Source organism: Dendropsophus ebraccatus, chromosome 10, assembly GCF_027789765.1.
Source record: "Dendropsophus ebraccatus isolate aDenEbr1 chromosome 10, aDenEbr1.pat, whole genome shotgun sequence".
NCBI classification, from domain to species: Eukaryota; Metazoa; Chordata; class Amphibia; order Anura; family Hylidae; genus Dendropsophus; species Dendropsophus ebraccatus.
Window position 1 is genome coordinate 76240229 of NC_091463.1, and position 21234 is coordinate 76261462.

The 21234-nt window shown below is 40.9% G+C and overlaps 1 protein-coding gene and 1 long non-coding RNA gene across 2 annotated transcripts in view; both read left to right on the top strand.

Moving 5' to 3' along the window:
* Window positions 1–3547, top strand: LOC138765743 (uncharacterized). The gene is made up of 3 exons (XR_011358632.1): window positions 1–164; window positions 2207–2390; window positions 3296–3547. It is a non-coding gene; the product is annotated as an uncharacterized lncRNA (long non-coding RNA).
* A 1594-nt stretch (window positions 3548–5141) lies between these two features.
* The window catches only part of LOC138766092 (cytochrome P450 2B4-like), a 106737-nt gene continuing 90644 nt past the window's right edge, over window positions 5142–21234 (top strand). The window contains exons 1-5 of the mRNA XM_069943429.1: window positions 5142–5395; window positions 6126–6288; window positions 10051–10188; window positions 11361–11530; window positions 11661–11837. Coding sequence (XP_069799530.1) covers window positions 5177–5395; window positions 6126–6288; window positions 10051–10188; window positions 11361–11530; window positions 11661–11837 — 867 coding nt within the window. The 5' untranslated portion in view covers window positions 5142–5176. The remainder of the gene's footprint in view (window positions 5396–6125; window positions 6289–10050; window positions 10189–11360; window positions 11531–11660; window positions 11838–21234) is intronic.

A 21234-nucleotide genomic window follows, 5' to 3' on the forward strand; every position in this document is an offset into this window, starting at 1 on the left:
TTCCCAAGACTTTCCAATTTCTTCCCAGACCCCACCAGAAGATCTTTACAAATATGAAAAAAGTTAAAGACTTTATTGTAGAATCCTTGGAAAGTCACAAAGAGACACTTGACCCAAACTGTCCTCGAGACTTCATTGACTGCTTCCTAATAAAGATGGAGAAGGTAAGGTACAATTGTATCTACTGTATGTACATAAATTATAACACATAACAACACTAGTACCTATAGAGGGAGATTTATCAAACATGGTGTAAAGTAAAACTGGCTCAGTTAGCCCTAGGAACCAATCAGATTCCACCTTTCATTTTCCAAAGAGTCTGTGAGGGATGAAAGGTGGAGCCAGTTTCACTTTACACCATGTTTGATAAATCTCCCCCATAGTATCTATATAGAAAATATAGCATTTCCAGATCACAGCCCCTATAATAGACATATTTAATATCAAATACTTTGTGACATTACAGGAAAAGAAAACACAGCAATCGCTGAGCTCAGGGAGACCAGCGACAAAAAAAATCAAATGGATACTCACTGAAGAGTCTCCACCGATGCATTGCCCCCTATAAATGTAAACATGCAAAAGAAGGGTCCGTGGAGTCTCAGTTACGAGTCTCAAAACACAGGAATAGCCAGATATCCCTCCAGGGGAGGGAAGCCTATTGCCAAGGGGGTGCCTCCCAGTGGGAAGATCACCAAACCACCCTGATACGTAGCCCCTTAAGTCCCACTCGGTTGCGAGTATTGGAACATAAATAGGGAAATACCAGGGTGGCCCCTTTTACGTCAAAGTCCAACTCTGTGGAGAGTATTGCGACATGACAAGGGTTTACCAAGGCAGGCATCCATCCACTGACACTGTCTCTTACCTTCATCCTCTGTGCCGTTTCCATGCCATTTGTAGTGTAATCTAGCGTCCGATAAGGCTGTTTTGAGCACTGGGGGTGGGGCTACTGCCCCCAGAGCACTGATCTGGCCCGCCCGCTCCACTGAAGAGCCACCTTGCCAGGGGCAGATTCATCCTTAGTGCTCCAAACGGCCTTTGCAGACACAGAATTACACTACAAACTGCATGGGAATAGTACTAAGGATGAAGGTAAGAGGCCAACATGTTAGTCACATTTCATTGCCCAGAGCAACACATTACCTTTACGCTCACCTTCTTCACTAAATTAATGTTGCACTCTCCCATCCACACTGTGGTGGACAAGGGTCGGCATGGGCACTCTGACTAGTCTTTGGCTACACAGGCACATATGCAGAAAGCTATGATTCACTCTGGGTTCTGACACATGTCTATCATTACCCAATATACCCCACTCTTCTCATAGTCACGTGATATTCAATTCCCATTACTTTTATATGGATTTAATGTTAATGCTGATTGCTGTTTCCATGCACCTATGTTGTTAGTGGTATTCTTTTGTTTAGAAAACCTAATTTCATATACCCTGTTTGGGTAAAAAACAAGGACAACTTTTATTTGGGATCCTCATTTGTTGACCAAAGTGTAGCACAAATATTTATTGATGACCTATTCTCAGGATAGATCTTTAATATTAGGTCAGCATCCCCTCTGTTTGCCAGAGTTGTGATACTGGTATACCCAGTGAAGCAGTAGAAAGCAGACAGCTGGGTAGCTGCAGTTCAGCTCCCACTGAAGTAAAAGAGCGGAGCTGCAGTAACCCAGTTTAGCCACTATACAATGTATAGCACTATCTGCTTCCTGCTCTTTTTTGCTCTGTATGATGTTGCCTCAGCCTTCAATGTGAGACCTCTACCAATCTTATATTGATGATTTATCCTCAGGAAAAACCCCTTTAATTTCTCCCATGGTGGCACTGCAGGCTAACTGAACACTTTACATGGTTATTTTAATTTTTAATTTTAAAATTAATAACTTACAGTATCCTCTGGGTAAGCCATCAATATTAGATCAGTGGGGGTTCAATTCTTGACACCCCTGCCAATTATCTGTGAAAGCACCAAAGCCATCCTTGAATATGTCCGCTCGATAACAAGTGAAGTCTCATTTATGTAAACTGGTAGTTCATACTAGAACCAAACCCGATCTGTGCTGATGTAGGAAGCTGAAACAGACCTTCTTTCTTGCACTGTGTACTTACTGTATCTCTATACAGTAAGTAATTGGGAAACTACACCCATGTTATCTTTCTAAACCATGAACTGTAAAATGTATCCAAAAGGAAAAATTCATGAAGAGGTTGATCACGTGATTGGCCAGAATAGATGTCCTTCAGTAGAGGATCGCATCCAGATGCCTTATACAGATGCTGTTATACATGAAATTCAGAGGTTTGCAGACATTACACCTTTGGGACTTATACGAGCAACGATTGAAGACACAACAGAGGATACTGCATTCCTAAGGTAAATAGTAAGAGAACTGTGTTAACAGTGCTGGGGAGCGGATGGTGTTGTCATGTTTTAGCAACTTTTTATTTAAAAAATGATTTGTCATGGTTATATGAGCTTCAAAATTAGTCATGATATATACACATAGATCCAACAAAAATTAACTTTATTAGCCCTGGGTTGTTGGCTGTGGAAACACGAACAAATTTCTTGCAGAATATTGGAGATTCATTGTAACCCTATTTACTTGTACTTTTGTCTGCTAACAATTCGATATTGCTTTTGCATTTTATATTTTGTTTCTAAAACTAATAAAACTTTTAAGAGCTACAGTATGTGCACACGGAGCGAAAGTGGCGTAATTCCGCGGCAGAGCCAGCTTCCTTGTAATAATGATCATGTTCACTGTTCAGCGCGGAGAGAGGAGGCGCGCGAGCCTCCCATAGACTCTCAGTAAGACAGGGAGGCTGGCGGCATTCCGCGGCGGAGAATTCCGCAGCGGAATTCTACCACTTTTGCTCCGTGTGCACGATCTCTTGTTTCTGATGTTTTTGAGGCCCTTTGGCAGTGTTTCCAAAATGCAGCATGCTGAGCCTGTGGCATTTTTTGGGAATGTTCTGGTCATCACAAAAACGTCATTGCTGTGTGTATGGCATTTTTTTCCTGCCGTTTTTGTACCATTTTGGTATTGTGATGCCGGAGGAAATGGAAGTTAAGCCATCTCGGTGCACTCAAAAACGGCTAAACCGCAAAAAAAAAAAATATTCACACATTTTCGGGCTTTTTTGGAGGCCAGAAAATCGTCACCAAAAAAGTAAGTGTGAGGGCACCCTTATGGGAAGTCCTATCAATCACTATAAGTTACTTATTCTGTCACCTGTACATTTATAAAGTTTATCCTATGTTATTTCTATTTGCAGGGCATTATAGTTTTCCCCTTCTGTCTTGAAGTACCCCAAGTGTTTTAAGAACCCAAAACAATTTGATCCCACAAACTTTCTGAATGACAACGGCAACTTCCGGAAGAATTAGGCCTTTGTGCCTTTCTCTCTAGGTGATGGTCATGTTTTTGTTGCATTTGTTGATGTAGTGGCTTTCTACACTTTGAGAGATTTTTGCTCCATGGCAATTTTCAAGTTTCAATTTTAACGGTTGAAATTCTGCCGGTAAAATATGAGCAGAGCAATGTCCCATTGTGTTCAATGGGATTTCCACTATGTTGTGGAAACAGTGGGCGGATTCCAGTAGAGAAATCCCATAGAAGTCATTGGGGCTTTAAATTTACGCTTTCCGCTCAAATTTCCTCTTTAAAGCCTCGCCTATTCTTTGGTGTGAGCATACCCTTAGTCTCTGTTATGGCTCTTAAGGGGAACCTGGGCGAAGATTCTCTATAACTTGTAACATGTTGATTAAAATCCCTGCTCATTGTGTGTTAAGGAGTCCAGTGGGCAGTGTCACTCTATGGACTGGACTCTTTAGCATGGAAACATCAGAGATTTCTATCAATAAATGTCCATATAAGGAGCAATGTAAAGCTGTTGACTATGTCTATTCTGTATGATCCTATTGTGTCTGTGTAAATCCAGCAAGTTAAAGGGGTACTCCAGCGGAAATCTTTTTCTTTCAAACCAACTGGCTTGAGAAAGTTATATAGATTTGTAATTTATGTCTATTTAAAAATCTCAAGTCTTCTGGTACTTATCAGCTGCTGTATGCCTTGCAGGAAATGGTGTTTAGTTTTCAGTCTCATACAGTGCTCTCTGCTGCCACCTCAGTCCAAGACAGGAACTGTCCAGAGCAGCAGCACATCTCCTGCTCTGAAGATTGTCTGTCTCTAACAGAGATGTCAGAAGAGAACAGCCTGTCAGACTGAAAAGAATACACAATTTCCTGCAGGACATACAGCAGCTGATGACTATGGGAATATCTGAGATTTTTAAATAGAAGTAAATCACAAATCTATATAACTTTCTCAAACCAGTTGTTTGAAAGAAAAATATTTTCGCTGGAGTACCCCTTTGAGCTGACAGGTCTGTAGGTTACATGTTATTGTTACTTTGACTGTAAGGCCATGTTCAGACCTTGTAGGAGACCTGCCGTTCCGTTACCCAGCCGGGTCACGGAACAGCCGGTCTCAGTAAAGCTCATCCTGGCCGGTACTGCAGTACCGGCCGGATGATCTTTAGCACCGCTTAGTTCTGATGTGGGCGCATCCGTGCACACCCGCATCAGAAGTCCCGATAGCACACTACGGAGCACGCTCCATAGTGTGCACTGACATGGGTTTCTGCGGCCGATATTCAATGAAGTGAACGGAGTGTGTACTATGTGTATACACCCCGGCCGGGATTCCATAGGCTGCAACGCCGCATATATTTTTGTATTAATCACGACTGTTGTTGCAATAGGCAACAATGGCCGTAGTTTTAAGAGAGTATAAGTAGTGTGAGCATAGCCTAAGGCTATGTTCACACTACGTATATTTCAGTCAGTATTGTGGTCCTCATATTGCAACCAAAACCAGGAGTGGATTAAAAACACAGAAAGGCTCTGTTCACACAATGATGAAATTGAGTGGATGGCCGCCATATAACAGTAAATAACGGCCATTATTTCAATATAACAGCCGTTATTCTAAAATACCAGCAAATATTTGCCATTAAATGGCGGCCATCCACTCAATTTCACCATTGTGTGAACAGATCCTTTCTGTGTTTTTAATCCACTCCTGGTTTTGGTTGCAATACTGACTGAAATATACTGACTGAAATATACGTAGTGTGAACGCAGCCCAATACTGTATGCATGTGCGGCTTCCTCCATCCAGGTATGAAGCCACAATGGAGCTGGGAGTATCAGGGACTCTTCTGCTTGCTATCTTCATCAGCCTTGTCCTGTATTTCTTCATATGGAGGAGAAATCTAAATAAGAAGAATATGCCCCCAGGACCACCACCCCTTCCTGTACTGGGATCCATGCTGCATGTGAACCTGAAAGAAATGCCCCAGTCTATGATGAAGGTGAGTTGTGTATTACAATGGTAGTGTAAAATGTCCTTTATTACTCTAAAGGCTGCCAGGTCATCAGAGATGCCAGACTATTTAAGTGATGTTAAAAATAACTCTGCATATTGGTACAAATGCATCAATATCTACGATATTTGTAATTCCCTTTATTAAAAAAAAACTACTTTTTTTTTACTTTCTGTGTGTAGTAGAAAATTACAACATTGTTCATTAGGTATGACTGGTTCTGCTTCTCTGCTAGTTGTCAATACATATTCATCTATGACAACTTTAGGGCTTGGATGCAGTACAGGAAGTGTGAATAAGACATTCAGTGCTCTGTGATCTCCTGTGCTGTCAATAACAGTGCAGTGAGCCCAGAAGCAGAATTTATTTCTTTTTTCTATTATGACTTTCATGCTGTCATGAGACTGGAGGCTAAAATGGCTCTGGTGGACTGGGGACCAGAAGATATGGCCCAGGACTATGTGGAACTCATCAGGAAGGCTTTTGTAAATACCAGCAGGTGTTTTTTGTTTGTTTTTTTAAACCTTTTAACCCCTCTATAAGCCTTTAGACTTTGCTGTGGGGGACCGCCAGGTTGCTAACTCTACCAGTGGTCCTGTCATAGGTGGCAGTGTGGAAAAACCCTTAAAACACCTGCCTCTTGACCCAATAGCTGTATATGACTGGTGAGAAATATTGAGATTCTTGTAATATTGAATGTGATATGTTTCTTTTCCAGCTGAGTGAGACCTATGACCCAGTGTTCACCATCTACTTGTCCAGTAAACCTGCTGTGGTCTTAGTTGGATATGATTGTGTGAAGGAGGCTTTAATAGACCATAGAGAAATATTCGGTCTCAGAGGTCCCTTCGAGTTTGGTAATCTACTCTTCAAAGGTTATGGTGAGTAAGCAGACTTTACACAGAGGCAATCTGAACTATTGTTGAGACTATAAAAGAAGGAGGGGAAGTGCCTAAAACGTAACTTTTATTACAAATGATTAAGATACACCAATATTAGTGTGCCCATCACCAAGCTACAAATTTATCAATGATTGGTTTGGAAACCGCAATCCGGAGTCGTCCTAAACCAACATATTATAATGATAAACAGAATGGAGGCTAGATGAGCCCCAAATTAAATAAGATAGCGTTGTGTTCTCCCAACGCGTTTCTGCCACTAGTTCTGCCTGCATGGTTCTAAACAAGGGCCAGTGAGTAGCCGCTGAGCGGCAAATACGGTCTTATCCACACTGTTAAGCCCTTTTTATTGCATACCCTGCAATTTAATAGGCATATAAGATATACAGTTTACTATTCTTGGGTATGCTTTTACCTTTAACTATAAGCACCTGTTTCCACCACCTGTGGCACTTGTGCTGATACACTCCCCTGATGACGCCGCGGTAACTAGTGGCAGAAACGCGTTGGAGGAACACGACGCTATCTTATTTAATTTGGGGCTCATCTAGCCTCCATTCTGTTTATCATTATAATATGTTGGTTTAGGACGCACTCCGGATTGCGGTTTCCAAACCAATCATTGATAAATTTGTAGCTTGGTGATGGGCACACTAATATTGGTGTATCTTAATCATTTGTAATAAAAGTTACGTTTTAGGCACTTCCCCTCCTTCTTTTATACACTTATTGCAGGGATACAATTATCTGGGACGGACACCCCAATTGTACAGTTATTTACTATTGTTGAGACTACCAGATCTCAGATAGACAACCTATAAAGTCCTGCCTAATAAATACTAAGTGCAACGAAGTACCAAACAAAAACCAAAGAAATTGCACAGAAAATAAAGGGTATACAAAAAATCTTTATTATGTTCACATGATAGTTGTAAAAAAGCAATTAAAATAATGTATGGGATAGAACACAGAGGTCAAAACCAGAGGGGGAGGAAAAAATCAGCATGGCATCATAATAGTAAAAAATAGATAAAGATGGAGTAACTATGATTGAAATGTAATGAAATACTACCATCTAGTGGTCAATAGGTGTATGGTACAAAGAAAGACTACTAATACAGAGAAGTCATACTAAAGTATAATACCTCCGAAAGCTTATATGCATCAAACATATCAGGGAAACTGTATGTGACCCCAAAGAAATGATAAATAAGTATAACTTAAGTGGGTGGATGAAATAATCAACCCACCAAGCTAGGGGACAGGTAAAATAAATTGACCATACAGGGAATTACCTATACCACAGAACCAATGCTGAAGTCTTACCCCCCGTCTAGCACAAAAGCCCGACGTACGTTTCGCTCACTTCATCAGGAGCTAATGGACTCAATACATCTAGCACAGCTATATATACACACATAGACACAAATGCACACCTGTAATATATTAATTCACTTACACTACAAGCATGTAGATACCACGCTCATGTGTTGTAAGATGGCCGAGACGCCAGAAGAGGAGGAGTCAACCGGACCCATACCCAATGATTTATATGAGGGGAAAAAAAGAGGCATGCCAATACTAATCTCATACACCTGTAGGACCTCATCATCACCCGTGTTACCTATACCGAGAGGGGTCACTCACCTAACATCAGACACGTCCCAGCGCACAGAGCGCCCGTAATGCCAGCCCCATCTGCCTACGTCATGACGCACGGAGACGTGCGTCTCACCTGCGTTCCAACCCGCCCGGACGTAATGACGTGCGGGAATACACACCGTCGTGCGTGCCACATCTCACGACGTCATGTAGCGCGTCATACGTTGGCGCATGCGCATTCTAAAGCTAGGGATTCTAGTACTATATGCAATTCTATTGGGTAGAATAGCTTTTACCAAATATAAATATAATATATAAAAACCCTATAGTTATCACCAATAAATTTATATTTATTTATGTGTCTATAAATTTATTAGTGATAACTATAGGGTTTTTATATATTATATTTATGTGTCACGCACATAAATGTGGCACGCACGACGGTGTGTATTCCCGCATGTCATTACGTCCGGGCGGGTTGGAACGCAGGTGAGACGCACGTCTCCGTGCGTCATGACGTAGGCAGATGGGGCTGGCATTACGGGCGCTCTGTGCGCTGGGACGTGTCTGATGTTAGGTGAGTGACCCCTCTCGGTATAGGTAACACGGGTGATGATGAGGTCCTACAGGTGTATGAGATTAGTATTGGCATGCCTCTTTTTTCCCCCTCATATAAATCATTGGGTATGGGTCCGGTTGACTCCTCCTCTTCCGGCGTCTCGGCCATCTTACAACACATGAGCGTGGTATCTACATGCTTGTAGTGTAAGTGAATTAATATATTACAGGTGTGCATTTGTGTCTATGTGTGTATATATAGCTGTGCTAGATGTATTGAGTCCATTATCTCCTGATGAAGTGAGCGAAACGTACGTCGGGCTTTTGTGCTAGACGGGGGGTAAGACTTCAGCATTGGTTCTGTGGTATAGGTAATTCCCTGTATGGTCAATTTATTTTACCTGTCCCCTAGCTTGGTGGGTTGATTATTTCATCCACCCACTTTAGTTATACTTATTTATCATTTCTTTGGGGTCACATACAGTTTCCCTGATATGTTTGATGCATATAAGCTTTCGGAGGTATTATACTTTAGTATGACTTCTCTGTATTAGTAGTCTTTCTTTGTACCATACACCTATTGACCACTAGATGGTAGTATTTCATTACATTTCAATCATAGTTACTCCATCTTTATCTATTTTTTGCTATTATGATGCCATGCTGATTTTTTCCTCCCCCTCTGGTTTTGACCTCTGTGTTCTATCCCATACATTATTTTAATTGCTTTTTTACAACTATCATGTGAACATAATAAAGATTTTTTGTATACCCTTTATTTTCTGTGCAGATCTCAGATAACCAGAATATAGGGTTTTCGCAAACAAGACTATGTCATATGCAAGAGGGAAAGTAACATGACTAGGGTCTAGAGGAAACACAGAGATAGATATTGAAGGAAAGAAGGCATGTATGGGAGAGAAATATAAAAATATGGGGGTGGGTATTAAAAGATAAGTCAGTGTTGTCAATGGATTTCCTGTACTGTACTTTATTTGTTACTTAAAGGAGTACTCCGGCCCGGGGATATTTTTAAGCTATGGCCGGGGAGGGGGTGGTTATAGACGGCAGAGGTCAATTACCTCCCTGGTTCCAGTGCCGGGTCCCAGATCGCGCCACCCAGTACACCCGTCCCGCAGCCACTTCCTGGTGTGAGCTGCCACATGAGACGTGACGTCTCAAGGCAGCTCAGCCATTCAGCTGCCGTAGCGGAGTCCCGCTTCGGCCGCTCAATGGCTGAGATGCCTTCAGATATCACGTCTCATGCGGCAGCTCCCACCAGGAAGCTGCCGCGGGACGGGTGTATCGGGCGGCGCGATCCGGGACCTGGTGCGGGAACCTGGGGGAGGTAAGTGACCTCCGCCATCCATAACCACCCCCTCCCTGGCCATAGCTTAAAAATATCCCCGGGCTGGTGTACCCCTTTAAGAAGATATAGGGTATGTTGGGACCATAGGTATTTACAGGAAACCAAACAGTTGTTTCTTGTGTGTTTTTGCCAAAATTTTGTTGCCATATTGCTGCAAATTTTTATGGAATTGCGGCATAAACTGCACTTTTCTTGCAATTGTTTTATAATCTCAGGAGTGATGTTGACCAACGGTGAGAGATGGAAACAGATCCGCAGATTTTCTCTTTCTACTCTGAGAAATTTTGGAATGGGGAAGAAAAGCATTGAGGAACCTATAAAAGAGGAAGCACGTTACTTGGCGGAAGAGATTAAAAAGAGAGGAGGTGAGCAAATGTCTACAGAATAATATATATATTGTATGGTAAAGTGGAGATGCCAATATTTTGAGGCTTGTGTTGCACGTTAGTGACTGGGTTTAGCTGTGGTGAGTTTAAGACCCCATTTACACTAGAGTGGACCGGAGTAAGGATGTGCATTCATAGTGCTTCACAATTCACAGAAGACTGCATAAAAGATACTGATCCATGCCATAATTGTGTCTGCACTAGAACCTGTTCTTTATTTTTGCCATACAGAGGTGTGAACTGAATTGTGCAGAGAACCTATCACCTATTGTTAACTGTCCATTTTCTTAATCTAAATCTACCCTAAGCATACTGATAAAGATACAGACTGCGTTTCCAGTCTGTATCTAATACATTACCTAATCAAGATGTCCTGGATCTTTTCCAATGGGTACCGCCATTTTGTTTTCTTCTTTGCGTTCCAATGGTGCATTCCCACCTCTTCTGGTGTCATGGTGCATTCGCAGTGAGTCATACTCTCACAGCATCTGAAGACAGCAGATAGAAAAGAGAGACACCCCATTACGAAGATAATAAGTTGTTTTTTCAAAGGTATTCTGTGGTTCCTTGCCCAGTTTAGCTTTGCTTCTTTTCTTTACCTCCCCTTAACTACTGGCCCTCCCTTTACTTACCATTCCCTCTCCTGCCCCCCACTCCTTGTTTTTTTTTTTATGAGCAGATACTTGTTACACGGCCCTACAGCTTCACGGCTTGTTACGCAGTCACACAGCTTCACAGCAGCCTTTCTGAGCCACTGGGACCACCGCGGTCAGTGATTGGCTGAGCGGTCTGTCAGCTGTTAGCAAGCAGAGTGCATGAGAAGGCTGGAAGCTTGATGAGCTAATGTATACTCAATCGGCACCGGTTGATTTTGGTGTCAGACCATTTGACACGATCAGCCTACAAGAGGCGATAATAGGCCGAATCAGCTTGATTCTACTGATTATCGCTCCGTGTAATAGGGCCCTTAGTTTAAAGTACATATAATGTATTGAAAACCCTATTTTCTAGACAGATTTTTGCTGGCTGGTACAATTATAACAATTTTTTTTGTTTTACTAGTCAAAGAATGTAATTCTTTATAATGTCGGTCTCTCCATCAAGATGTAGAATGTATGCTTTTTGGTCACAGACTGAATAGACATGGAAATCTCTCTTTGACCCAACATATCTGCTTACCATGGCTGTCTCCAATGTTATCTGCTCAGTTGCGTTTGGAGAACGTTTTGACTATGAAGATGTTAAATTTAAGACACTTTTCGCCTTGTTAAAAGAAATGTTTGAATCCATGGCTACTACCTGGGGGATGGTAAGCTTACATTTTCCATAACTCTTGGTCTGTGGTGAACCTTCTCTAATATTTTAGGGTAATATCAGCTACCAATTACCATATGTGTTCAGAGCCTTACTAAAAGATCTTCTCATCTCCCCTTCTTTAGCTTCTGAATGTCTTTCCTAGAACTCTTCACTTTCTTCCCGGACCCCACCAGAAGATCTTTACAAATATGGGGAAAGTAAAAGACTTTATTGCAGAATCTTTGGAAAGTCACAAAGCAACTCTTGACCCAAACTGTCCTCGAGACTTCATTGACTGCTTCCTAATAAAGATGAAGGAGGTACAACAAATATAACATCTCTGTACATAATTTATTTTGTAAGACAGAAGAAAACTTATTTTATTAGCATCTTTATAATACAATATATTCTCAAATACTTTGTGATATTACAGGAAAGAAACAATAGGAATACTGAATTCCAAGACAACAATCTATTCGGCACGGTTATTGACCTCTTCTTTGCTGGAACAGAAACAACAAGCACAACCCTGAAATATGGTCTCCTCTATCTGCTCAAATACCCAGATGTAGCATCCTACCTGAGGGTTGTAAAAACGTACAAGCGAATTCGATGGAAATGGAAAATGGAAAATCTTCTGATATGATATTGAAATATGTGACAAGAGCTTTGATGACGTCAGTGAAATTCATTGACACTAGTAGTTAGGCACCATAAAATTGCCAACATCACACTGCCTCCTCTGACTTACCATATAATGGTATGTGCACACTGAGCAATTCTCACAGTATTTCGAGCATAAAAATAAGCAGTCTTGGCTCCTATTGTTTTCTATGGTATTTTTGCGCATTTGTGCACATAGTGGAAATTTCCGTCCGGATTTTGCGCGGAATCCATGTTTGCCCTGAAGAATGGACGGGTTCCGCTAGAGGAATCTTATCGAAGTTAATGGGGCTTAAATTCTGCTCGAAATTCTTCTTGAATTCCACCTGCATTCTGCTTGAATTCCACTCTTAGGCCGAGTTCACACTACGGAACTCGAGCTATCCGCCGAAAGAATTGACATGTAAATTCTTTTGGTGAAATGAAGAATCCGCCTATGCATAGAATGGTGTCTGTGGCACGGGCGGAGAGGCACGTGGCCATGAACGGGTACGAGCTACGGAATCTGTCGGAAATTCTCTGCACGGGTTCCGTAGTGTGAACCCTGCCCTATTCTGCAACTAGCAGTGCACATAAATGAGTTTGTAAATGTAAAGAATATGTCACAGACTGGAAAAATCCACAGTAAGGCAATTTTCACATGACGTATGAGACCGGTCGTTCCGTGACCTGGCCGGGTCACGGAGCGGCCGGTTTCTGAAAAATTCATCCCGGACGGTACTGCAGGATGATCATTCCGGCCGCAGAGTTCTGATGCGGGCGCATCAGCGTGTGCCCGCATCAGAACTCCCCACAGCACACAATGAAGTAAGTGGCTCGCTTCATTGTGTGAACTGACAGGGTTATCTACGGCCGCTATTCACTGAATAGCGGCCGCAGAAAACTGTCATGTCAGTTCTTTGCGACGCTGCGAGGGATCTCGGCCGGAGCGTATACTATGTGTATACGCTCTGGCCGGGATCCCATAGAAGAAAAGGCAATGTATGTTTCCGTACAAAGTATGACCGCTGTTGCCCATTTCAACAACGGCCATACTTTTACGAAAACATATGTTGGGTGAACATAGCCTAAAAAGGCAGAAAAATCATAAGTGGAAACTCTATTAACCATGAGATCCTGGTTCTGCCCAATGTACTTATACTTGTTATATTATATAATGATAATGCTCCTTATTTATGTCTGCAGGACACTGTAGTTTTCCCCATGTTGACATCTGCCTTAAAGGACCCCAAATGCTTTAAGAACCCAAAGCAATTTGATCCTACAAACTTTCTCAATGACAATGGCAACTTCCAGAAGAATGAGGCTTTTGTGCCTTTCTCACTAGGTAAAAGTTATGTTTTTTGTCATATTAGTTGACGTATTAGCTTATTAAACTTAACCAGACATTTCTGCTGCAGAAGTTAGCTTATGTATATAACGTATATTGGACAATAGTGGTTGTGGACCAGCCAAGTCATCAATGTATTTTATCATGGCTATTAGCGGGCACGGTCTGATCGACGTGCCCGCTAATAAAGTAATCGGATGCAGCTGTCAAAGTTGACAGCTGCATCCGATTACTTGATGCAGCCGTTCCCTGGTGTCTAGTGGGGAGGATCACTCCTCGATCCACACATCCTCACCCGGCCAGGGTCTCCGCCAAAATGGCGCTGATCCCGGCTCGGCACTCGATTGCTTCCCGCTGCAGCAGCCGGAAGCAGTCAATGTGCCTATCTCATCGATCTATGCTGCATATCTGTGCAGCATAGATCTGTATGAGAGATCAGTGCCCTTATACTAGAAGTCCCCCAGGGGGGCTTCTAGTATAAGTGTAAAAGTAAAAATAAAAGTGTTATTATTAATAAAAAGCGCCCTCCCCTAATAAAAGTTTGAATCACCCCCCTTTTCCCATGTTAGGAATAAAAATAAATAAATAAATAAATAAATACAGTAAACATGTTTGGTATCGCCACGTGCGTAATCGCCCAAACTATTAATTAATCACATTCCTGATCTCGCACGGTAAACGGTGTGAGCGCAAAAAAAATCCCAAAGTGCAAAATTGCGCATTTTTGGTCGCATCAAATCCTGAAAAATTGTAATAAAAAGCGATCAAAAAGTCGCATATGCGCGATTTTAAGGAACATATATTTGTTAACAATGGTTTGAATTTTTTACAGGCCATCAGATACAATGAAAGTTATACATGTTACATATCGTTGTAATCGTAACGACTTGAGGAACATATATATGAAGTTAGTTTTACCCCAGGGCGAACGGCCTAAAAACGAAAAAAATAAAATAAAAGAAATGCGTTTGTTTTTTTTTTCAATTTCACCACACTTTGAATTTTTTTTCTGGTTTTGCAGTGTACTTAATGAAAAAAATCAGCCTGTCATTGCAAAGTAAAATTAGTGGCGCAAAAAAATAAGGGCTCATGCGGGCTTCTAGGTAAAAAAAATGCAAGTGCTATGGCCTTTTAAGCACAAGGAGGGAAAAACGAAAACGCAAAAATTTAAATTGGCCCGGTCCTCTAAGGGTTAATAGGAGCGGTCACATGACCGCACAACGCAGTCTTCAGAGAGAGAGAGAGAGAGAGAGAGAGAGAGAGAGAGAAAGGAGACTAGCAGTGCACAGAGCTCATCATTGTCAAAATGCTGCTGGTGCTGCTGTACTACTGGCTACTGGGAAGATATTGTAGAAAAGCAAAGACCAAAAGATTAGGAAAGCGGAGAGGAGAAACATATAATGATTGAAAGAGAAATATAGAAAGGGCGAAAGATAGATAGATTAGGCATAGGAGAGCAAAGGGTGCACAGAACAAAAACGTGCTCTACAGATAGACAAGTCCTATAGTTGGATTCTTGTGATAGTGTCTATCACATACGTGTTATCCTGAGAGACATGGCCTCCATGTTGGCTACTGTTGCTCCTGCCTGGCCTCCATGTTGGCTACTGTTGCTCCTGCCTGGCCTCCATGTTGGCTACTCTTGCTCCTGCCTGGCCTCCATGTTAGCTACTGTTGCTCCTGCCTGGGATTCATGTTGACTTCTGCTGCTCCTGGACTGGCCTCAAATGACTATTGCTGGACCTCCACTGGCCTCCAATGACTACTGCTGCTCCTTCACTGCATTTGTGACCTTTTTCCTGCATAGACCCTGTAATGGTGAGTTTCCTGCATAGACCCTGTAATGTTGAATTTCCTGCATAGACCCTGTAATGTTGAATTTCCTGCATAGACCCTGTAATGGTGAGTTTCCTGCATAGACCCTGTAATGTTGAATTTCCTGCATAGACCCTGTAATGTTGAATTTCCTGCATAGACCCTGTAATGGTGAGTTTCCTGCATAGACCCTGTAATGGTGAGTTTCCTGCATAGACCCTGTAATGGTGAATATTGAAGTCTAAAAAAAAAATGACTTTAAGATATTGAAAAGATACCGATGTTACTGACATGTAGAGCCCTAAATTCAACCAAATACACTATCACCGTATCATATAGATGCTTTAAACTATGAAATGCGAAGAAATCCGAAATTCGGTCGAACTGAACTTTTCAAAAAAATATGGAAGTCCGGTCGGAACAAACTTTTGAAAAGTTCGCTCATCTCTAATCATGTTCCCAAAATGGATCTGTAACACCTACAGATGTGTGCATGGGGCCATTTTGAACTACATGTGTGAAGGGACCATAATGTCTCTTGATTCCTCCGAATATAACAATTTTTGATGATGGAATAATATGCAAGTTTGAATCTATTATAAAGTAAGAAACCACTTTCTAGAGTATGGGTCTCCAAACTGTGGCCCTCCAGCTGTTTCAAAACCACAATTTCTATCATTTCCGGACAGCTAAAGCTTTGGATTCGGCTGTCCAGGCATGATGGGAAATGTAGTTTTGCAACAGCTGGAGGGCCACAGTTTGAAGACCCATGTTCTAGAGCAGAGCTTCTCGAATTTTTTCTACTGGGGCCTCACCCAACAGACCAAGGCAATGCTTGCGCCTCACCAGACTGACCAAGAGGGTGCCTGGGCCTCACTATCTGTGGAGAAAGTCCATTTAAAGGCTGGAAATAATGCTAGGGCTACCTTTCACTCATCTCCCAAGCTCTCTATACTAATAAAGCAAGTACAAAATAAGTTAATAATGTTGCTAAAATGGAGATTATTGCAAACAGCAAAAGGACTGTGCAGATCATAGTCACTTTTGTGAAAACTGGCTCCCCAGCTGGGCCTCACCAACAACTAGGGGGCGCCTCAAAGTTTGAGAAGCACTGACTTACATCACCACATATAAACCACATATATCACCATTTATATCACCACGTATATATTTCCATAGGTCATCACATATATCACCATACATTGTAAACAATAAAGAAAAGAAAGCTGGACACTATAATACAGCGCACACCACTAAATCCAAAAATATACAAAGTTTATTAGGACAAACACAAAAAACACCACAAAAGCAGCAATAAAATCAATTAAAAAACCACAGAGGTATATGAGAAACTAGGCAGGAGGACAATATACTCTCCTACTTTACCAAGGAACCAAACATATTAGTAATGCTCCACATCCAAAACCTATAAATACAAAGCAATATACCATATAAAGGGTCCAAAGTGCTATAGTGCAAATGTGCAAATAAATCATATAAATATTGTAAACACCAATATGAACCTCTAACATAACAAGCAATGCCCAACCATATATGCCACATGAAGTAAATTACATGGGAGCAGATACCCTGGTACAGACCCAACGCGTGTTGTCACCATACATATCACCTTATATAAGACCAAACAGATCTCCACATATATCACCATACATATCCCCACATATATAACCACATATCACCACATATAACACTATACTTATCACATACATATATAACATACTTATCACATACATATATCCACATATATCACTACATATATCACCACACACATCACCATATATATACCACCTAATGGATCCCCATACATATCACCACATATATCTCCACATATATCACCATACATATCACCACATATATCACCATATATATCTCCACATATATCTCCACATATATCACCATAGATATCACCACATATATCAAAATACAAATCACCACATATAAATCACCACATATATCACCATAAATATCACCACATATATGACCATACATATCACCATACATATCACAACATATATCACCATACATATCACAACATATATATCACCATACAAATCACCATATATATCACCATATATATATAAATACATATATCACCATACATATCACCAAATATCACCGCATATATCACCATACATATCAACACAAATATCACCATATATATCACCCATTTCACAATACATATATCTATATAACTCCACATATATTGCCATACATATCACAACATATATAACCATGTATCACCACATATATCAACATACATATCACCACTATCACCACATATATAACCACATATATCACCATTCATATCAGCACGTATATATATTTCCATATATCACCACATATATCACCATAAATATCACCCTATATATGACCATACATATCACCATATATATCACCATACATATCACTATATATCACCATACATATCACCACATATATGACCACATATAACAACATATATCACCATACATATCACAAACATATCACCACATATATCACCTTACATATAACCACATATATCACTACATACACTCACCGGCCACTTTATTAGGTACACCTGTCCAACTGCACGTTACCACTTAATTTCTAATCAGCCAATCACATGGCGGCAACTCAGTGCATTTAGGCATGTAGACATGGTCAAGACAATCTCCTGCAGTTCAAACCGAGCATCAGTATGGGGAAGAAAGGTGATTTGAGTGCCTTTGAACGTGGCATGGTTGTTGGTGCCAGAAGGGCTGGTCTGAGTATTTCAGAAACTGCTGATCTACTGGGATTTTCACGCACAACCATCTGTAGGGTTTACAGAGAATGGTCCGAAAAAGAAAAAACATCCAGTGACCGGCAGTTCTGTGGGCGGAAATGCCTTGTTGATGCCAGAGGTCAGAGGAGAATGGGCAGACTGGTTCGAGCTGATAGAAAGGCAACAGTGACTCAAATAGCCAACCGTTACAACCAAGGTAGGCAGAAGAGCATCTCTGAACGCACAGTACGTCCAACTTTGAGGCAGATGGGCTACAGCAGCAGAAGACCACACCGGGTGCCACTCCTTTCAGCTAAGAACAGGAAACTGAGGCTACAATTTGCACAAGCTCATCGAAATTGGACATTAGAAGATTGGAAAAACGTTGCCTGGTCTGATGAGTCTCGATTTCTGCTTGAACATGACAATGAGTTCACTGTACTCAAATGGCCTCCACAGTCACCAGATCTCAATCCAATAGAGCATCTTTGGGATGTGGTGGAACGGGAGATTCGCATCATGGATGTGCAGCCGACAAATCTGCGGCAACTGTGTGATGCCATCATGTCAACATGGACCACAATCTCTGAGGAATGCTTCCAGCACCTTGTTGAATCTATGCCACGAAGAATTGAGGCAGTTCTGAAGGCAAAAGGGGGTCCAACCCGTTACTAGCATGGTGTATCTAATAAAGTGGCCGGTGAGTGTATATCACCATACATATCACCACATATATAACCACATATCACCTCATATATGACCATACATATCACATACATATCACCACATATATCAGCACATATATCACTACATATATCACTATACATATCACCACATATATACCACCACATATATCACCATACATATAACCACATATATCTCCTCATATATCCACACATATATCACCATATATATACCACCACATATATCGCCATATATATCTCCCTATATATCCCCACATATATCACCATAGATATCACCACATATATCACCATGCCGATCCCCACATATATCACAACATAAATCACCATACATATCACAACATATATCATCATACATATCACCATATATATCACCACATATATCAGAATATATATCACCACATATATCACTATACATATCACCACATATATCACCATCCACATCACCTTATTAATGACCATACGTATGACCACATATAATAACCATGCATATCACTTTATATCACCATATATATCACCATACATATCACCATATATATCACCATATATATATATATAAATACATATATCACTATACATATCACCACATATATCACCATACATATAACCAAATATCACCGCATATATCACCATACATATCACCACAAATATCACCATATATATCACCCAACATTTCACCATACATATATCTATATAACACCACAAATATTGCCATACATATCACAACATATATAACCATGTATCACCACAAATATCAACATACATATCACCATTATCACCACATATATAACCACATATATCACCATTCATATCAGCACGTATATATTTCCATATATCACCACATATATCACCATAAATATCACCCTGTATATGACCATACATATCACCACATATATCACCATACATATCACTATATATCACCATACATATCACCACATATATAACCACATATAACAACATATATGACCATACATATCACCACATATATCACCTTACATATCACCACATATATCACTACATATATCACAATACATATCACCACATATATCACGATACATATCACCACATATATCAGCACATATATCACCATACATATAATTACATATATCTCCACATATATCCACACATATATCACCATATATATACCACCACATATATCACCATATATATCTCCCTATATATCCCCACATATATCACCATAGATATCACCACATATATCACCATGCATATCCCCACATATATCACAACATAAATCACCATACATATCACAACATATATCACCATACATATCACCATATATATATATAAACACATATATCAGAATATATATCACCACATATATCACTATACATATCACCACATATATCACCATCCATATCATCTTATTAATGACCATACATATGACCACATATAATACCATGCATATCACTTTATATCACCATACATATCCCCACATATATAACCACATATCACCACATATAACACCATACATATCACATACTTCCCTTGCGTCCCATTGGCATCACAACATATGGGGTATTATCGCCCCTGCGAGCCCCTGGGACGAAGGAATATTTAATGAAGTAATCAAATAAAAAATTTTATTCCCCTCCTCCAGGAAGTATAAATAGGCCCCGCCTCCCTGGATCATCAGTCTTTTTTTCTTCGTGTCTGTTAGCCCTAGGGGACTTTGTCCCTCCTCCTTAAACCCTGTGTGTTCTTTTATTTAGGTACCTGTAGGGTTCCAGTTTGGGACAGCCTGCGCAGGATCCTGGGTCAGGCTGTGTATAATAACTTTCTTTCTTCCTGAAGCTTCTGCTTTAAGCAGTAGCTGCTTCTTACAGCGTCCAGGCCGAAGTGGAACGCAAAGTGCGTTCCAACGACGTACTTCCGGTACGTCACTTCCGGTCTATGGAACGCATAGGCGCGCGTGCGTTCCACACTGCGGACTCGGCGTCTGACGTCATTTCCGGTGCGGCGGGGAGCGTAGATCACCTCCTCCAGTCCTGGAGCTCTTATAAGGTAACTCCTTCTGCTGGTCTGAGGTCTGTCTGACTTGTCTGACTTACCAGGAGCAAGAGAGGGAAGCTGTGTTGTGGCCTAACTTCCTTGCTGAGTTCATTTTGCCTTATTATTGTGGGATTATTACATCCACTGCAGGTATGCTATTTCGGTACTCTGGTACCATCTTGTGGCGTAATGTGGTATTACATCTCCCTAATAGACTAGGTCTAATACAGGGTGTTAATATGCATTTATGTTATAGATGTCGGAAATGGATACCAGCCCATCTAACAAGAGGCCTGGGAAAAGAAAGCACTTTCATTGTGCGGATTGTGAGACTCCTCTACCAGACGGCTATGAATACCGTATGAAGAGCATCTGATTCAGATAAGATTTTACTATGTTTTTCATAAGGAAACTTATAGTAGCTATAGGTTTCT